This window comes from Anarhichas minor, unplaced genomic scaffold, assembly GCF_050575085.1.
Source record: "Anarhichas minor isolate MPS153535 unplaced genomic scaffold, ASM5057508v1 ptg000003l, whole genome shotgun sequence".
Taxonomy (NCBI): Eukaryota; Metazoa; Chordata; class Actinopteri; order Perciformes; family Anarhichadidae; genus Anarhichas; species Anarhichas minor.
This window is the reverse complement of record NW_027466449.1, coordinates 18,334,627-18,355,969: the sequence shown is the minus strand read 5'-3', so window position 1 is coordinate 18,355,969 and position 21,343 is coordinate 18,334,627. Positions and strand designations below refer to the sequence as shown.

The 21,343-nt window shown below is 44.2% G+C and overlaps 1 protein-coding gene across 1 annotated transcript; it reads right to left on the bottom strand.

The window, feature by feature from the left end:
* Positions 1 to 1,910: 1,910 nt before the first annotated feature.
* mafba (MAF bZIP transcription factor Ba) lies at positions 1,911 to 20,256 on the bottom strand. The gene is made up of 3 exons (XM_076101168.1): positions 20,177 to 20,256; positions 14,245 to 14,295; positions 1,911 to 4,445 (listed from the first exon to the last, which is right to left on the bottom strand). Exon 3 carries the CDS (start codon positions 3,716 to 3,718, stop codon positions 2,504 to 2,506), a length of 1,215 nt encoding a protein of 404 aa, XP_075957283.1. The 5' UTR covers positions 3,719 to 4,445; positions 14,245 to 14,295; positions 20,177 to 20,256; the 3' UTR covers positions 1,911 to 2,503.
* Between the last annotated feature and the right edge of the window lie 1,087 nt (positions 20,257 to 21,343).

The following is a 21,343-nucleotide window of genomic DNA, read 5'->3' as shown; positions in this document are numbered from 1 at the left end:
TGACGGCGGGGTTTCTGCAGAAGTCAGCAGCGTTGCACAGGAATCTCCCCGCAGCAGCGCACACAAAAAACGGCCAGAGCCGGTGATCTAATCTCAGCAGGCCAGCGGGCTGCGATCCAAAAGTCTCATTCTGGAGTCTGGAAATAAAATAAAAAGGCCAAGGGCGAATGGCACGCGCAAAAATGCAGAGGTCGGTGCAAATATATACATATTTATATAAGATCAAATATATTTCCTGTAACTCTGGAAATTGAGCTAAAGTATAAATGTGTGTGATTATGAATTATTGTATATGTCTATAGCTGTGTTATCGTGCCACGTGTATTTCCTAGAAAAAAAGTCTGAGAGGTTTAATTATTGCCATTTCAATGACTTTAATAAGCAAAATAGGAAACAATTTCTTCCAAAAAACAACCAAAAATAAGACAAAACAGAAACCAGCCTGAATGGAACAGTTCAAATTTAAGTGTTTTAACTATTATTTATATAAACAGGATTGAAAATTGATCCCCCCCCCCCCATCATCATCGCTAAAGTACATGAACAGGTGAAAACAAAACAACAACCGGCTGCTGCAGTTTCAGTTCGATTTCAACACAGTTGAATCAGTAACAAACCCAAAGGAAGGAGATTGTTAAAATGCGTGACTTTCCCCACGATAGTTTCAAATGCAAGCACCATGCTCATTCGATATGATCTGACAGTCTGTTAATTTAAATCATTAAAATAAAAACTTTTTTTTAAACTATGCATCTGGCCAGCAGAACCAGAATCATCAAATAATAATAATAATAAAACAGACACACAATCACACACACACACACACACACACACACACGTATTACATAACATGAACATTGCTTTCATTTTGAGAATTTGCACAACCTGAGTCCCCTTTTTTTACTGACCGGCAGAAAAAAAATATGAAGGAAAACATAGAACATAACTGCTCGCGCTGTCTAAATATTGACTCTCCATGAACCCCCTGACACGTGAGTTTTCTGAAGACGGTTCAAAATAGGATGCATTCATATTAGTGATTCTTTGTTATCGAAACGAGAGGCTTTGTTTGGGTTTGTATGTGGTTCCTGAAAGGGTTAATAGAAAGGCAGAGCAGCACTTTATATAAATTAGTGGCGCAAAAGCCACGTTGAGCATAAACCCGCATCCTGTGCGCTGAACAGTATATGCAGAAAAAAGCCCTCGCCTTTAATGCGCCTCCTCTGCAATCTGGCTCCAATAACATCGCGGCCACATGTTTGTCTCCTCAGCCTCTGCGAACACGTGTCCACATATCACTCAGCAGGTTTACACATACAGTCCCGAGTCATTTCACAATATAGCGTCATGGTATGTCTTCCTGAAGGGAGGTGTGCGCAAACTTCAAAATGAAAACTTTGCAACAACAAAAAAAAAATCATCATCCAAAAGTGCACTTGACACACAAAGTTATGTTGTATTTAAATGCAACAGAGAAAACAAAAAACAAATGCACTCCTCACTCAATCATGATAAAAAATAACAACGAGAAATAAAAACAGACAACACAAAGAAAGAAAGAAGTTCAAACCAGCCTCCTCAATCTTGTGCAGTTTTTCGCGGTTGCATAATATTTACAAGCCAAAAAAAAGAAAAATACACCGTGTGTGACACTGCACCGGCAGTCCTGCTGTTCTGTCCCCGCTGCATTCTCTAACCCCCCCCCCCCCCATCCCAAAAACTATGGAGAAGCGCAGATCAACAACATGCTCTTAATATACACGAGAAGATGAAAGTACAAAATAGAAATTATTACCGTACATGTCCAGCATGCAGGATTAATATTTAATGCAGATTTTTTGTTTCAATATATATTCGAATATAACCAAGCAGGCAATAAATCAATGAGATGTTGCATAAAATGTCCCCCCCCCCCCCCCCCCCTCCTCGTGACATGTTAGTACACAGAAATTACAATTTGCATAAAGTGGAGTCTTGGAGATTTTCTCAGATTTTTACGCGCCCACTTGTCGCATGTGGGTCGCGAGCCCCGGCCTGCTCGTTGTGTCATAACAATGTCATCATCTTGGAGAGCAAAAACAAATAAAAAAATTACAAGACAACGGCCTCGGCGCCATCCCCAAAAACACTACGTACAGGTCATCTCAAAGCTGTAGCCTCAAAATGGAGAAAAATAAAAAAAAAAACAGTTCATCAGCCGATCCTCTTCCTCCTCTTTGATGAGGAAGAGGAGGGAAAAAAGTCTCTTCACTACAAGCAACTAATCTACAAAGATGCTGCGACTGATCTACGTTGCTCTTTGTATCTCAGTTGACACGTGGATGGAGAGGTGATTATATATGAGAATACTATCTGATGGATTATTCTTCTAATATGAATATAATTGTTATTATTAGTATAATCATAAACAGTATGGGAGCTCTGGATTATTATCGTTTTGTTCAGTCATTTGTGGAGAAAGGAAAGGTGGGGGTGGGGGGGTGGGTTGTTTGCGAGGACTGACTCACATGAAGAACTCTGGAGATGAGGGGTTGTCACTGGTGGAGCCGGCCTCGCGGAACCCGTTGTTGGGCCCCGACCCCGTCAGTTTCTCACACTTGAGTTTGTAGGCGTCCCTCTCGCGCGCCAGCCGGCTGATCTCCGCCTTCAGGTGCTCCACCTGGTCGACCAGCTGCGTCTTCTCGTTCTCCAGCACGTGCTTCTGCTGCACCCGCTTGTACCGGCAGGACTGCGCGTAGCCCCGGTTCTTCAGGGTCCGGCGCTTCTGCTTGAGGCGGATGACCTCGTCCTTGGTGAAGCCCCGCAGGTGTCTGTTGAGCTCCCGCACCGACATGGACACCAGCTGGTCGTCGGAGAAGCGGTCCTCCACGTTGAGTCCGCCCCCGGAGCCGTGGTGCCCCGCCGACTGGCCCAGATGGTGGTGGTGATGGCGGTGGTGATGCAGCGACTGGTGGGAGTCCGGGGACATCGGGGACGGGCTGTCGGGGTCCTGGCTGTGGTGGTGGTGGTGCTGGTGCTGGCTGTGCGGGTGGCTGTGTCCGCCCGGGTGCCCGGACAGCTCGTCGCCGTGGTGCGGGATGCCCCCCGCGTACGGGTGATGGTGCTGTTGGCCGTGGCCGTGGTGGCTGTGCTGGTGGTGCGGGGCCCCCCTGTAGCCCTCGAAGGTGCCTTGCTGCTGCAGCTGCTGCTGGACGTGCGGAGGCGGAGGGTGGCCGTGAGCCGTGGCTCCGATCAGGGCCTCCACCGCGTCCTCCGGGGTCAGGCTCAGCGTCTGCGGGTCTATCTGCTGGTGGTACCCGCCGTTCGGCATCCAGTACAGCTCCTCCAGGTGGCTCTTTTGCTCCGTGGGGCTGAAGCTGGGCGAGGAGGGCACCGAGCTGCAGGGCGTGCTGATCGGGGTGGACGACACGGAGCCCTGCGTCTGGAGTCGGTTACACTGGCGCACCCCGTTGCGCTCCAGCCCGGCCAGGCCTTCCTTCTTCACGTCGAACTTCATCAGGTCAAAATCGTTGACGTATTCCAGAGCCAGAGGGCTGCTGGGTAGCTCCGGGCCAATGCTCATCTCCGCGCTCATGCTGCCGCCGCGGCTCTTCTGCAGATGCGCGGAGGTGCCCGCGAGCGTTGCGAAAACCGACTGGTGACTCTCTCCTCTCCTCTCTTGTTTCATGCAATAGTTCTTTGGGCTCCTCCACCGCTGTGCGCAGACTTGCTGTAGCATGAAACACCGTGAGATCGGTGGAGGAAAAAAAGAGAAAAGGAAAAATGAAAAAAAAAAAAGTAGTGGAGGAAAACTTTCGCTCTAAAGCTCTGCACACGGGTTTTGCGTCATGTAGCCTACTTCTGCTGGGATAATCTGGCAGAGAGACCAGGCCGGAGGTAGGAAGCAAAAAGACTCTCAGTGCAAAAGTTTAAAAAAAAAACTCAGTCCCTTCAGTAGAAGTGTGTATTCACACACACGCGCACACACAAAAACAACAAGATAAATAATAATAATAATAAAAGCAATACCACGTCTGTTCGCTGAAACGGGCACCAGTCCTCGTCGCGACTTCTTCGGGTTATAAGTCCGTTTTTTTCTCCAGGAGAATAACAGAAAGCGAATAAAGCGGAGTAAAATAGGGCGTCTGAATTCTTATTTTTCCCGCTGAGAAGCTGCTTTTCCAGCTCTGCACTGCAGAGATTCAAAAAGGCTCGCCTCTCTCTCGCGCTCTCTCTCCACTCCGTGGTATCCAGCAGACTGCGCTCGGAGCCAGCCGGCGCTTTATGCTTATAGCGCACCGTGACGTCGCGCTGGAAGGGCTGGATCCTGAACGCGCGGCTCTCCAATGGGAGCGGTGGACGCTGCGCTGGAAGAGAGGAGGAGGGAGGGAGGGAGGAGGGAGGGGGAGAGGAGGGGCTCACGGCACGGTCCTGACAGCTACAGACAGTCAGCTGACCCGACTTCCCTAAAAGCAGAAGGTGAGAGAAAAGTGGAGAGAGAGAGAGTGAGAGAGAGAGAGAGGGAAATGCCTCCACTCCACGGACACCACTCCGCTGTAGCACGCGCCGCTCACTACATGCTGTAAACTCAACGGAACGCTTCTATGGCACAAGACTCCCTTAGAAAACCTACTAATTTAACAAAATGTATAATATTATTACTTCAGTTTATATAAAATATATGGAAACCATTCAGCTGTTTCCAAATGCATCTTAACTTACAGCATTGTCCAGAAAAAACACCGAAAGAAACAGATACAGTGCACGTGCATTCCTAATGTTGCAACAATACCATTCGCCTTTTAAAAAACATGATTTATTTGACTTATTAAATGACTCTTGTTTTTGCACCTGCTTTATGTTGCAGTGCCTTTTTATAAGTTCGCTTCAAATTTCACAAAGCAACCAATCACACGCACGTGAGGCTGCACTCTGCAGCAGATACAAAGGTCGAGGTGATGTTTTGTAGGTCGCCAACTTCTCTCACGTTGAATCGTGATCTTTTTCTCGCCAACAAGGACCACGTGACTTTATCCTGTTACTCCGCTCTCTTCCAGCTTTTCATTTACTGTTGTTGTCATTTTTCTACATAATAAACATAAAAACCTGCATGGTGGAGGATGCAATCATATAAACACACTTGTCCTGCAGTCAGATCTGGAGCTCTGTAATGGATATATATGGTGACCTCTGCACTGAACTTCATACATGTGTTGCATCATTTAGGCTGTGTAGTTCTATAACCCTGTGTTTTAATCATTGTGGGTTAAGTGCGTGTTTTCTGAAGATATCAAGTTGACTTCGTTACACATCGGGCTCCTCTCGGCTCGGACGGCCTGTTGGATTCAGCCAGAAAACCGGCTCAAGGCTGCCCCTGCGTGGACAACACGCGAACCGATGGAGCTGCTCACATACATTACCTTTTATTTTTTGTATTTGTATTATCTCCTCAGCGCTTATTGCCCGTTTTAAAGGTCACATCCTGCAATTATGACGAAAAACAATTAATCCGTCGATTGAGTCTCATAAACACAGAGTGTCACGTGTCCAGTCACCTCGCTGTCTAACAGGTGGGAGGGAAAAACACAACAGGATCAGATCCTCCAGGATGTGTCTCATTGGTTTGATTTGTATTTTAATTGCAAGAAGTAAGAAAAATAAAAAAGTGAGCAAATGTCCTGCAAAAAAAGAGAGGAAGAAAGTGCGTGTAAATGAGTCAATCTGAAGGATCGATGGGATCATCATTTGGTTTCCTCCTCATATCCACGGCTGAGTACAGCCGCGACCGGAGCGTATTGATCAGGCTGCTGCGCGTGAGAGGAGGCTGCCAAAGATGACGATCCGATAATGAAGGGCTCGTTTGTTTGGCTTCCGTTCTTAATCAGCTCGAGCTGTGCGCCCGTGATGAACTGCAAATCCACTCATAAATCATAACTCATAATATCCGAACGTGCTTTAGTTAAGATTGTTTTTTATTTTAACACATTTGAAGTTACAGTTTGGGGAATATATTAAATATTGATATTCCAGCTTAGATGAAAAGTCTGACTTTATACACATATGAAAATAAAAATTAAATAAAGCTACAAATATATTAAATCAAATGATTACAGAGTATTTACACATTTTAAAGAGATTTTTTAAAAAGAATATCATGAGAAACGAATATCACTTACCTATTTGTCATCGTTTATTAATATTAATAGTATCATAATGATGGTTCTCGTTATTTTAAGATTATTATTAATATTATACGATTCTAAACGCAAACAGACACTATTTTGGAACAAAATGACATAATAATAATTTACTTTTTTTGATAATTAAAGTGCACTTTAAAGCGACTCTGGATATATTTGTTCCTCGTGTGATAATTTTTTTAATCTAAAGCCTATTTAGACATCTGGATACATCAGCTCACACTGATGCACTCCAATACAAACTAAAGTCTTTTATTTCCTCGTGCAGGTAGCGTTCATCCTCTTTTTATTCCCCTTTAACTGCAGGCGAGCTTCTCAATTCTCTGCTCCAACTTCAAAAGCGCCCTGAGCGAGTCGTGCCGAGCCGTGCCGTGCCGCGCCGAGCTGCTCTAAAAAACCGCTTCCTAGCGAGGCCGACCCGCCGGCAGCCCCCATTAGGTCGTAACGCTCTCTAATATAGCCCGAGTCCACCGTCTAATAGATCCAGGCAGGCCTGCCGGCGGCTCTCCCCCTCCGGTAATAACGGGCTGTAATGGAGAGGCGAGATGTAAAAAAAAAAAAAAGCGTCCATGTCAGCAGCATATCGGTGGTTAATGATCTATTAAGTGATCCGCGTGCTTATGGACAGCGGGGAGAGAGAGAAAATAAAAAGTGTCGATGCTTGCTTATTCGCCCCTCTAATGAGAGTCCCATCCTACGGATTTCAAAGGAATGAATAACAAGAAATAAAAATCACCTTTTTTTTTAAACGACATGTTTAACAGTTGGCGCGTGCAGGCTGCGGCGGCTGCAGTTGCTTTCCCAACAGCTCAACATCTCACACCTGCAACAGGGCCCCGCTGCTTCCACGCAGGAGGCCCGTAAGAGAGCCACGATTCTCCTCCACAAATCCGGATCTCTATTCTGCTCCAGGACCTACACGCGTGCACGTGCTGTCCGGAGGCCCGGGGGCGATTGGATCTGTATGAGCTCCAACCTAGTCTACATGGAAGGATGCATCGACTATAAGGAATACCTTTTTTATTATTATTGTGACTGTGAGGTTTTATTCGCTCGTTACTCGCGTGCGTAATGATGGACTCTAACGCCCCCCCCCCCCCCCCCCCTCCTCCCTCCCCGACCCTTCCTGGACAAATGTTGCAGAACTAACTGCGGAAGGTAGAGCCGGGATGGAAGGCCCCCGTGTCAGGCAGGGTGAGGAGATGGAGAGAGACGGTGCTATTTCGGAGGTGCCGCTTTTGATGAGCTTTTTGACGCACGGAGGGAGCGATGAGAGAGAGAGAGACGCGCAGAGCTCGTGCATGCGGCGATGTCCAAAAGTTTTACCCCCAACAGCATTCGTGACGCATCAACTGCTGATTTTAAACTGAATCATAAGTGAGGTTTCACTTGATGAACTAAAACAATGCTGCATCTCTCTCTATGTTCAGCTCACCTGGTTTATGTTGCATATTATCTGATGAATGAAACATCACAATTGTCAATTTGCCATAATTTAAATTGCCCTTGCGCAGATTCACGTTCAATTATGTACCGGAATTCTACAGCTACAACGTATTAAACATGCTTTAACTGTACCTGTCTCTCCACCACGAATCACGTGTGTGTTTCCATTAATGAACTTGTTTTAATGACGAAAAGAAAATACCAAAGAGACGATTTTCTAAAATTCTATTATTATTTTTTTTTTCATCGTTTGCCTCTCTGATCTAATCTCTCCCGTTTTACAGCTCCTCTGGTGTTCTTGTTCTCTCCAGACTGATCAATTAACTCTGTGACAACATGTATTATTAAGACGTGTCGTCTGTGTAAACAGGCCGCGGAAGAAAGATCACTTCCCCATCAGGGATCATTAACAGACGAGTCTTTCAGGGGGAAAAAAAACAACAAGAGGTGAGATGAGTGCCAACATCTGGCATTAATATGAAAAAGTATCGATTTAACAGTGAAAATCAATTGTTTACCTTTAAAAAAAAAAAAAGAAATCAGTCCGCCTCGTGCATAGGCCTACTTTCTGACAGTCGTAATTCTTCACCGGTGTTATCACAGCAGTCCCTCTCATTTACCCGCTGAGCAGAGTTTGCAGAGGAATTACAGCTTATTTCTTGTGACAGGGCGCCTCTGGTGGCGCGTTTACTCACTGCTAATAGTTTGATGTGCACCATCAGTGACATGCAGTCTCCTTTCCTGCCTCTAACCTCATGCAGACAGCTCCAACTTCTTTTTTTCTTTCTTTTAAAGAAATGACAGAGAGGCAGAGATGATATAAGAACATGATGTTGAGGCCAAGGCTTAATTGTAGGCCTTTTCTGAGATTAGATGTCTCTGATTGACATGCTGTAAATATAACAGCAAATAAATGTCAGTGAGCACTGTACTGGCTTAATCCCAGAAGAAGAAAAAAAAGAACTATAAATCTGCCTTTTGCTGCGGTCATTTCATTAATGTAAATTGCAATGCTATGTACAATAGTTTGGCTCCCTTCCAGTGGCTGAGGCTCATGCAGGTCTTATCATAAACCGGGGCCGTGCAGCCAGAATGTAGGCGACACCACAGGAACCAAATATCAGAGTGCAGGCATAACATAATTAAAGCCCATACTCTCTGGTCATAACCACAATTTACATCTGTATTTTCGAAAGCCAATAACTGGCTACTGTACCTCTGAAGAAACATGCGAGTAAGTCAATTCTCATGATGTATTGAATACATAGTTATGATATTTTCCACTCTCGAGGAGCGCCTGCTTCTAGTAAAACAGTACTTGCCATACGCCCTCGTGTTGCCCCATGACATATTCTTTTTCTTTACTGTGTTATTTAGCTTTGTACAGTCAGTGGGCTCTCTGAAACGCCGTCTGGCATTAACATGTCAGTGTGGAGGAGCATCCTTTGTTGTTTGTGGCGTTCTCTAATTATCTAATTCATATGGAGTTGAAAGAACAAATCTCTGGTTTGTATCAAACTTCCAGATCATATATATTCTGGAAAATACACATCACTTATATCAGAGTAAAGAGAAGGCTTTTCTTTATTTTCCTGTCAAGTGTGTAATGTATGTTTATGATAAGACACCAGAGAGCACTGCCAGCTGACCTGAGTTCAGATTCATGCCAGTGTAGGAGCATGTGGGCATGATTGATCTGGAGGTGGGTGGGTGCTGTAAAGGGCATTTTTACGGATAAGACTTACACTTTTTTCTTCAGTGGTTGTCTCTGCCTCAGAGCCGTCTCCTCTTTTCAGCTGCTCACTCCATAGAAATACAATAATAGTATAACGAATAGTATAATGAACTGTTTTCCGTGGTTATATGACTAGTACAAAAGACAAATGGCAATTGGTGTTAGTTGTTGTACTGTAAACCTGTCCGACTCATTTCCTGTAACCAGTGTAGCATTAAAGCATGGTGGAGTTACCGAGCTAGCTTTTGCTTAAGTTAACCCGTTACAACAGTCGCAATTGAAATGGTACACATCCTGCTACCTTGGTTTGAATGTGAATGTCCCTTCTACTCCAATTCAATTTCTTTGGTTTTAAGATAGACGTTTAAAAATGTGAACCTATACTTTAATGTTCATCATGACTAAGTGGAAAAGGTTGTGTGAGAAGAGAGAGAGAATGTGCGTTTAAAGACCAAACAACTCCTCTTTAAGTCTCTTTAAAAAAATGCGATATAAAGAAAATAAATGTGTTTCTACACTTCAAATGGATAATCGTGTCAGTGTCAGTGTGCGCTTCTGGAAAAAAAGTCAGCCGGTAAGTAAAACAACCGTAGTTGTATTTTAGTTCATACAGAAGTCAACGGTCGCAACACATAAAAATGGCCGCCGCTCTGACCATCCTGCTACGTTCATTTGAATGGGAATGTCCCTTTCACTCCTACTTTATTTCTATGGTTTGCTCCTCACCCCTCCTGTCACCCATTCTCCTGTTTTCTCTCCTTGTGTTTTTTGCTCCCGTTCTGGATGATCGGGAAGCTTCAAACCCAACGCCGCCTGCACGTCGCAATCTCTCGACCCGTTGTCATTCACCGTGGACTTAAAGGACGTCGCTTTCATCAAACATCTCTACTCTCCGCTCTCCCCCCTTTTTCACTCCTCCTCTGTCCACCCTCTCCTCGCCCGGTGACCTCCTTGCCTCTTGGCTCTCTCTCACCCCTCTCTTCTCTGGCCCTGGCCCCTGCCCACCCCTGGGTCATTTATCATGGGCCAGGAGGGGAGCCCCTGGGCCTGCAGGCCCCTGTCAGCCTTCTGCAATCGCCTCTTTGTGGCTCCCAGCAAACAAGTGTCGGATCAGCAAAAGTCTATTAAAGCCTGGTGGGCCTTTCTCAGCCAATTGGGTTCGGGTCACTGAGCTGCTCTCTGTGCTGCTCCGAGAGCTCTTTGTGTCGCCGCCGTTCGCTGACACAGATCCCCACAAGATTAATGATTTTTAGCAGCCATTTGGGTCTCATTCGCAGGGTCCTTCTCTCTTTCTTTCTCTTTGCTCCTTTTCCTCTTTTATCCACTCATTCTGTCCTCTGTTTTTTTTCTCCTTTAACCTATTTCTACTACTCCTCTCTACCTCCACCTCGCTTTATTCGCTCCTCTTCTCCTCCCTTTTTCCCTGTTACCCCAGTCAGCGTTGGAGTGTGAATGCCACAATGGTTTTGAAGTATTTATATAACAACTATCTCTGTATTACAGAAGGATATACATCTCAGTTGCTCCTGCCTGATAAATCCAGAGGATGTTAAGAAACTCGAGCATCCGCATTATACAATCCTGGCAGGCTTCCCCGCAGCGTGCCTCAAGAGGATCGGAGTAATTTCAAATCTTCGAGCCACTTCCACAACTTCCATGTTGCCATGTTCTCAGCCTTGTTTCCAGTAATTACTGCAGGTTAAGTGCACGTCCCGGAGCCGCAGTGGAGGCAGCTCTATCCCTCACCTGGGACATGACTCAGCACAGTTCAGGTCATCCGGCCATTTCCCTGACCACTGGACCACACCCCGACCTACTCTAAACCCACAGGGCAGACGCTGTTTACGAAGGGACTCGTGTTCACTTACATCACGTAATGTAATGGTTGTTTTACTTACCGGCTGAGTTTCTTTTTTTTTTTCAGAAGCGCACCCCCACCCGGACATGTTTACCTTTTCAAAACTATGAACACAAAATGAACTGACATTTTAAAAGAGGAGCCGTTTGGTCTTTAAATCTACATTCTCTGTTTCTTGCAAAACCTTTAACACCAATTTTATGTCACGATGTGAACATTCAAGGAGAAGTTCAGGGTTTTTTGTCAAGTGTGTCTCAAAACCAAGGCCATCACATTCAGATCAATGTAGCAGGATGGTCAGAGCGGTGGCCATTTGTATTTGTAGCGTTGCCATTTAGAGCGTTGTAGAGTGCTAATTTCTTTATAAACTAAACCGACTTGCGGCAAGTAGCGGACTCACTGAGGAGAGGTTTTGCAATAACGATTAAAACGAGCAGTGTAGTAGAAACATCATGAGGAGCGAGAGTAAAAGAGTAAACTTCAACAACTTAATGCTTCATTTACACACTCTCAATAACACTGCTATCAACAGATGAGTGACGACTTTGTTGGGTTCATTTTCTGTAACCAGTGTAGCATTAAAGCATGGTGGGATTAGCAAGCCAGCTAGGGTACAACTTGCTAGCTAGCTAGCTTGATAATTCCACCATGCTTTGATGCTACACTGGTTACAGAAAATGAGCCAAACAGCAGGCTGGTGGCCAGAAGTAACACTGCGTCTAATGGTGCCTTCGCCTCACTGCCGCCCGCTGCGACAACACTTTACGGCCTAACTGACGCATGTCGTCACCATAACTAACATCTATCGCCATTTTCTTTTGTACCGAAACAGTTCAATGTCTGTTCTACTCCTGCTCTATTTCTATTTCTGTGCTTTAAACAATTCTGGTTGGTCGCTGTAATTGCTTCTCCTCTCCACAGTGGCCGTGAAGACAACCACTCCGAACACAATTTCAATTTAAGTGATAGATGACAAAAATCTACAGACCTCATTCAGTGCAAAAAATCACTTGAAAAGTTCAGGTGAAGATAATATGAGGCTTCAAACTAAAACAAGTGTAAATCTTCAAGGTTCCACTCGTTCTAGTTTGTTCTACTGTCCCTCTGTGGCAGAAACGCTGTCTGGGGAAACAAAAAGAGGTCACATCGTACTGCAAAACACATCGACTTTGTAAAACACCCACTTGCTTTGACTAATTAACGCCTCATTTAAGATTAAGCTGAGCTAATATATTGTTACTATAAAAAGAGGGCTGTGTATTTTTTCTCCCATCACTTGAATTGGAAGTACGTTAGAGAGGAATATCTTTCCAGCCAGTAGGACGGGCGGAATGATTTACGGTGGCATGTGAGTAATGTTTTGAGACAGACTTGAAAGAATGTGAACAAGAGACATTTGCTTCCTTTTAACAAAATGAAAATCGGGACTGTTAGAGATTAGTCCAGACCAGTGTTTCACAAACAGTTGTTCTGGAGACCCACCTTTTAAATAATGACAAACCATCGCGACCTAATTCACAACTGCCCTTATCTATAAATCATGAGAAGAGCTAATTTGTGGACATTTTTTCAATACATATCTGCATGTTAAACAAGACCAAATGAATGCAGTTAGGTGGAGTTAACAGACTATTTCTTTCTTTTAATTTCCTTTAACGACTAAAGCATCCCCTGCTTTATGGTCTGTTTGACTCTAAATGGACCATAATGTACTAAATGAACATCATGCTGTATTGAAGAAGACTTGAAACTAGAGATTGAGATCATAAACTCATGTTTACAATGTTTACTGAGGTAATAAATCAAGAGAGAAGTAGAGTCATTTTCTCATAGACTTCTATACAACCAGAGGAGTCGCCCCCTGGTGGACACTAGAGAGAATGCAGCTTTAAGAAACTTCACTCTGCAAAACCAGAGGATGCCACCTGGAATAAATTCGTAAATAGCGTAGTTTGGTCAGAAGTTGGCGCTGTAGGCTACACATCCAACAGTAAACAGAGTAGAAACATAATGGTTGGGCTCAAAATAACTACGTACAGTTTGATTTAGGCAACAAAACGAACGTTATCAGGGTTCGGAAAACTGAATGTTGGTGTCGAACACCGGTCTCGAGGTTGAAAGTCCTGTGTTTGTTGGACCCATCCACCTCCCGTTCTGCACACCATGAGTGGTCTTTTTTAGATACTAAATACTACGTCACGTGTTCTGACTGTTGCTTAGTCATGTGGATGCATTTCATCTGTGTGTCCACCAGGAAAAAAGGATCCTGAATGTTTTTCTATCTGCATTTTTTTGCTCCTCAGCGACTCAAAAAAAAAAAAACCTATGTACACGATAACCAATAGACTGCATTCCGTGACTATTTCACGACCTGCTTTGATACTGGGCTAATAAATTATCACGACAACACAAACATTCAGGCTCCCTCATGTGGCTCAAACGTGTACTGCAGATATAAACGTTAAATAATTCTTATCATAACAATAATCATTCATTTGGTGACCCAAGTAGAATACAATAAAATCAACCTTTGACCTGTGTTAAAACTTAAATATGTACTTTATATATTTCAGATGTGTCTTTATCGTTACTGCTTCATGCTCTCAGGTCGTCTCTGGTGTATTCTACCGCGGTGAAGCGTGTGTGGCAGCAGTGAAAGAAACTGTATGTGTGAAAATATGATATTCTTCCTGTGTGTTGTGTTAGTGAAGCTGTCAGCGAGGCTGCCGGTCGGTCAGCGTCTCTGCTTTCACCTAAACACCCCCCCCCCCCCCCCCCCCCCCCCCCCCCCGCCATGTGTTTACAGCCTGTCTGTTTTAGGACTGAATGGATGAACCCGGCCTGCTGCCGTGTCCATCCACCTGCCCTGCTTCCTGTCTGATTAATCTTCTCTGTGTGTGTGTGTGTGTGTGTGTGTGTGTGTGTGTGTGTGTGTGTGTGTGTGTGTGTGTGTGTGTGTGTGTGTGTGTGTAAATGGTTATAGATGGGGCGACACCACCACACTGGCAGTCTGAATCATTACTCACAAAGATAGGGAGAGACCCAGGGCCGTGGAACCCCTAACATCCTCCTCGTTCCTGCACACACATACACACACACACACACACACACACACACACACATATCCCCAGGTTATTCATTTCTAAGCAGAGTGCCTGGCATTTCACCACATCCACCCCCCCTTTATTAAGAGACTGAGGCTCTGGGTTCCCTCTTGGAGAAAGGGGGAGTGAGGGATGGTTTCCGATTGGGTCTTATACTCTTTGTTTTGCACCCTTCCTCTTTGTCCGTTCTCTCGTCATTTCTCTTAATCTTCCATTTCCATCTCTCTCCCCCTCTCTCTCTCTCTCTCTGTCTCTCTTTTTCTCTCTTTTGTTTTTTTTCTAGGGCAAACTCTCCCTCTGACAGCAACTCGTTTAAGAAATAAACTGGATGTAAGGATGAAACAAATGCCTGCGCTAGCTCACAGCGTGTGTTTGTTAGTGCGATTTAAGTCTGATGATGTGCAGCTACAAGCGTCTCAAGATGCAGAGACACTGACGGACGTGATAGAAGTCACACTGATGATGACATTTAGGAAGCTATCATGGAAAAGTCAATGACTCCCGGCGTAGACTCTGATACTTTGGTCAGGCTGTATTGGTGGACTCTCAAATAAGCATGATTAATAATAATAATGATGATAATAATAATAAGCATAGCAGGCCAAAAAGCAATGCTGCCGCGCTGCACATCAGAAGTGGCTGTAGTCAACGTGATGTCACCCATTGGTTTGTGTATGAAGCTTTGAGTTTGGCGATTTCGCCGTCGCCATCTTGGCTTTTTAGCATCCGATGAACAGAAGTTACCATATTTGGAAAGTAGAGACGACGGATACGTTTCTGGTCTAGAGACCTGTCAATCACTGTGTAGCCCCGCCCTAAAGCATCCCCTGCTTTATGGTCTGTTTGACTCTAAATGGACCATAAGTTACTAAATGAACATCATGCTGTATTGAAGAAGACTTGAAACTAGAGATTGAGACCATAAACTCATGTTTACAATGTTTACTGAGGTAATAAATCAAGAGAGAAGTAGAGTCATTTTCTCATAGACTTCTATACAATCTGAGGAGTCGCCCCCTGGTGGACACTCCAACAGTAAACAGAGTAGAAGAAGAAGTAGAGGTTGGGAACCAGAAACAAAGCAAAGTCAGCTTGTCCATCTAACCTTCTACCAGAGAGAGATTTTAGGGGAATTTGTAGAGATAGCTGATCAGTCATGTGAGTTAAATGTTTCCTACTTCAGAACTTAATCCATTTATTAATTTAACTCTCCAAAAACACCTAGTTTTTCATTATTTGAAGAAGTTTTATTGAATTTGTCATTTCCATACAGATTTTCTAATGTGATATTTCAAGACGCAGATAAAAATATGTGAATGGAAACACAGCTACTGTAAACCTCCAGGTTTCATTATTAGATCCTCAGAGAAGATGCTCAGGATGTCGTATAAAGACCTAAAATAAAACCACACGGGGACGGAGGGTCAAACAAAAACAGGACTTTAAACCAGGAGACCAGAGTTATTATGAAATCATTGTTTGTGTCATGCTATCCGTACTTATGTACCGTTGTTTACCCTTTACTTAGAATTGACGTACTTGTTTGAAGCCCTCATAAGTGTTTTTGTTTGAATTCACAACGTTAACCACGTGTTGACTGCGTTAACGAAAGTGGGTTTGACAAAGCCTGAAAGTATGTGACGAGGTTTGTGTTTGTGAAACTTTAATTTACTAGAGTCGAATTTAACAATAAAAATGAAGATGGCATATTTATAGTAATCATTTGGGATTTATTGCAAATCTTTCCCAGTTGTTGTTTCTGTATGTTGTCTCTCTTTCGGGGTTGGAGAAGAGGCCTTGCTTTGTGAAATAAATGAGAGCAGTTATAGCCCCATCATGAAGACACTGTGCACCTAAACAGAAGAGCAATATTGTTAAATATCCTTATTGGAAACTCACAGAGAGCACTGCAACCGGCGAGATAAACAAGTGTGTTGGTACATTTGTTTAAGGTCTGTGGTGGAACACGTCTGCTGTTTATAGCGTGTACACATGTGTCTGCAGCAGCGTGTGTGCATGTGTTAAAGGGGGGGGGGGGGGGGGGGTATATATGTGTACAGGAAGAGAGCCTGTAAATAAATCTGTTTGGGGATTGGGGGTGCGGGGATGAAATATGGTCCCAGGGATGTGGAGCAATGTGAAAAACTCGGCAACGCCAGGGAATAACAAATCTCCCGATGTCGCCTCGCCGCAAAATAAATACACTCCCCCGTACAAGTCATCCATCTGGACTATGAGTCGCAACAAAGACGCCCCCAATACATCCCCAACACACACACACACACACACACACACACACACACACACACCCACACACACACAGCAGCCATATTTATTTACACGTTTATTTATTTGTTTGTTTGTTTGTTGAATTAAACGGAAACTGCTAGTGGGGGGGGCATTTGAAAGTATTTATTGTTTTTTTGTGAATGATTCTTCTCACCACCACCTCTCCAATGCTGTCTGTGTCTTAATGGGTGGCGAAATGTGTGTGTGTGTGTGTGTGTGTGTGTGTGTGCTGTGGATCGGGTGTTTTAACTAATGATCGATCACGGGGGATTAAATAATTAAATTTCAGCCTTGACAATTTAAAAGTCTCCCTGCACGTCGTCGAACCGAATGAGGGAAGAGGGAAAGATGACAGATGCCGCCTGCAGCGATGTATCAGAGGGATTCAACATCTAATACATTACAGGGTGTGTCAGCGTAGTGGTGCACACACACACACACACACACACACACACACAGTCTTTTCCTGACATAGGCAACAGTAAGTACATCCAGCTAACCGTGTGCACCCAACAGACTCTTCTTCACTCTCCTTATCTGGACCTCTTCTCACAGACTCTTCCATTACTACATTAAAGAGCACTTCAATATCTGTAAAGAAAATAAATAAATAAGACAAAGGTGTTCACTTTCACAATAAAAGGGATGAGACGTTTGCCATTTTGTTGTTTTCTTTCAGGTTTTCTTTTTCCAATTAAGGCCTATTGTCTTGGCTTAATTAGGTCATGGTGTGTGTGTGTGTGGGGGGGGGGGGGTGAGGGTCATTCTGTCCCTCCCAGGGATTAATATTAGCCCTCGTTGTTTGCAAATAGGTGATGTATGGTGGCCATATCTCCCGCTGCTGAATGTTTTATTTTTATTTTTTTTGAAATTTCCTCTCCTTTATCAATTGACTAACAAAGCCATGCATCACTGCCACTCTCTCCCTCTCTCCTCATATATTAAATAAGCAGCTCTTTTCCTCTCGTCTGCCACGCTCACACCAGTTCCCCCTTTCATCACTCCTTATAGCTTTAGTCATTTTATTACATTTTGAACGTTTTATATATCGCAGTGATCCTCAAAGTGGGATCCATGTCAGTGGGTCCGGAAAAATAATTAGCTATTAACAATAAGATTATGCTGTATCATGAAAAAAAAATTAAAGAACATTTGCGCCAATAAAACAAGCATATTGGGTCCATTACTGATTATTGTCCCACGTTTGGCTTTGGGTTAATGGAAGCTCTGATAATATGTGACACACATCAATAAGATGAAGCTCTTACTGGAAGTCGTCTTCAGATTGGTGAGTTTAAAGTCTGGATTTATTAGTGTGAAGTAGATCGGACGAACGGTTCTTGAGAAATGCAAAAGTTACACACTCACAAATACAGACTAGTTCAATGATACTGCTGCAGCAGCGCCACCTATCGGCCAAATGGCACCAGATTTGCCACTCAGGCATCATATCTGCACATTTCCACCAAATGAGATTGTAATAGCAGAAGATATTCATCTTTATTGTAATTTAAGCCCGAACACAGCAGACTAACAAAGTTTGCTTTAGCCGGCTTCGATGAAAAAACTTTCCCCGGCTTGGCCCACAGATGTTCTGCACCAAATTTACTGGAGCAGCGATTCGGACACAATTCAAAATGGCAGGAAAGCAATCTGGACTAAGATGGGTGTGGCTTATATGGATAGGACCAGGCGACAACCTTCAGTTCTGCTGAGTGAAGGCGATGCTTCATGTGTTAAAGCTGCATTCTCTCTAGTGTCCACCAGGGGGCGACTCCTCTGGTTGTATAGAAGTCTATGAGAAAATGACTCTACTTCTCTCTTGATTCATTACCTCAGTAAACATTGTAAACATGAGTTTATGGTCTCAATCTCTAGTTTCAAGTCTTCAATACAGCATGATGTTCATTTAGTACATTATGGTCCAGAGACGTATACGGCATCTCTACGTCGCTCCTCATCAGTGTGAATATGGTAACTTCTGTTCACTGGTTGCAAAAAGACAAGATGGAGACGGCCAAAATGGCGAACTTGAGACTTCAAAACATCAGTCCATAAACCAACGGGTTACATGACGATTACGCCCACTTCTTATATACAGTCTGTGGTCTGGACCCACAGAATACAGGGAGCAAAGAATCTGGTTTTTGAGCCTTGTCACAGGCCAAAACATGAAGTTCACCCACAAAACAGCCGAAGTAGAACGGACAAGAGATTCCTCTCTTCATAGTTGGGTACCAGTCTCGCTGCTGTTCATCCCCTGAAAGCTTTGAAAATCAATTACTTGAAAAGTATGAAATGCTGTCAAGTTGAGTCCAAAGTTGAATCAAACGACCCTCTGTTTCAAAGTGTATGCGTTCTCCCCTGTGATGGGTTCCTCTTGGAGAACCCTTGTTCTATATTGTTGCATTGTTTACACTTAATTTTCCCTCGTCCTTTTCTTTTACTTCTTCATGCTAAGCATCTGTGACTTACAAATGTTCCCCTTCAGGGATCAATGAAGCATTGTGCTCGTGATGATATCGGTTCCCATCACACCCACGCAGCAGTCAGCGGGTGATGTGGGAATTAATAACAATGCAGTCGTTACATACGTCTCAATCGCACATTCGTCCCGTAATGTGATGGAGACCATTGAAGGTGCTTTTTTTTCCCCCACCGATCACCGCTTCGCCTCCAGAGCACATTATTGTTTTTGATGCGGGCGACGTTTGACGCGCTTAAGGACGGCATCGTCGTAACTGATAATGCGTTTGCTCGTTTTCTCTTTATCGCCGCTCTCTGAAATCTGCTTGTCTTTCGCACGGACCGGCGGGTAAAAGTGCTACAAGGCTGGAAGCTCCTCATCCGCCACGAGTTCTGATGACGGGAGGCCGATTATGCCGGAGTGCCATATTGTAAACGACTCATCATTAGCGGGGCCCGTCCCGGCTAACGACCGCACTGGAGAGCCCATCTTCATCAAGGAGGGCCGTTTAAGAGTGGGGCTCTTGTCGTTACGCACAGCTGTATCGCAGCGGGATGGGGGGGGGGGGGGGTTGATGCTGGGAAGCCGGCCCCGAGAGGGGGTTCAGTGTTTAAATCCAAAATGGAGAATAGAGAGATAAGTGCCTGAAAGCATGCAGCCAAATGACACGATCAGCCACCATTGAAGGTCTGTAGTAACAGCCTCCCAGGGGCTTCTGGGACGAGCTTCTGTCAATAGCACGGGGGGGGGGGTTGAACTTGTAGTTTATGGGAATCCCACTCCCTCGCTCCCTCTGTCTCCTCCGCTCTGTTTATACACAACACTCCCTTTTTACAAAACCGTCAGAGAGAACAAATAGATCTGTGATGGTGACCATGAAGCTCCTCTGTGACACAGACTGACTCATTCTTAGACACACAGTTAAATAATAAGTTAAAGGAGGTTTCGCTCGTCTCTCCAGGTCAATGAACTCATCGTTTACACACATTTATGTTGTTTATCTTCAGCGTATTTACTGTCATTAAGCATACATTTAGAGTTTTGTTAAACTTCAATAAAACTTTCACAATAAATTGTTTAGCGAGTAATATTTCTAACCTGTTTGGGACTTTAAAGGCCAGACACCTCAGGCAAAGACATCGTTTTTCATGCACTGGACTTTGGGTTCATTAGCCTCCATAACACGTCGTCTTCCAGACTAATGGAAAGAAAACATCCAAAACACACATTCAGATGTTTGTTTTACTACTTTGTCTGTTTGCGTCTGTAGATTTCTCCAAAATATATCAAAAGTTACCGTTACATAATGCCTCATTTGCATATTTAAACATAACATTTCAGAAAATACAAAACCGTATTGTCTTAATGTCAGTAATGAACTGGTGAAGTTTATGGTGATATCTAGTTAACTCAACATTTCTTTCCGTTATCTCTTTGCTTCCATCCTGTCCTCCATCTCAACCCTTCTCTCCGTGTTGTTGTCATCTCGTACATCCCAGAGAGCCAATCAACAACGAGGTAGTTTCAACAGTTAAAAAGCAGCTTAATGATCATAGTTGAGAAGCTGAAACCAGCAAATGTTGTCGATTCATTTTTAATTTACATATTTCCACTTTAAACCTTTTAAACATTTGTTTTAGCTTCTCAAAGATTTCTTTGCTTCCTGTTTCTCCTTCATCTCAAACCTTCTTCTTCATGTGTTGGTGTCCTCCAAAGCATCCATCCTCTCTGTCTCTCCTTCTCCCTCTCTCTCTGTCTCTGTCGCTCCCTCTCTCTCTCTCTCTGTCTCTCTCTCCCTGTCCCTCTCCCTCTCTCGCTCTCTCCCCCTCCCCTCCCTCTCTCTCAGATGGACAGGCCTGAGTTGTCTGGACAGGCCGTAGCTCTCTCCCCACAAACGCTTGAACAATTGGAGGTAAATACGTGGGAGACAGCCCATTTGTTCTGTGCCGTCGGTGATGCATGCTTTTGCAGCAAGCAGCACATTTTTACCACGCAGCCCAAAAGCAGCTGTGAGTAATGGACTGCTCCGGCCTGTCCACTCATTCTGCTATTTTTATTATTGTCTCCCTTATAGTTTTCATTTTTCATATCAGGGGGGAGAGAGAGAGAGAGTGCACAGCATTCCCTTTCAAGTATGCCCCCCCCCCCCCTGGTCCACTCACTTCATCATCTTCCATCAACCGTCCCTCGCTTTTTTTTTTTAGTCGGACTGACATATTTTGTTGGATGCCAGGAAGAGACCAATAAGGGATTATCAACAGACGG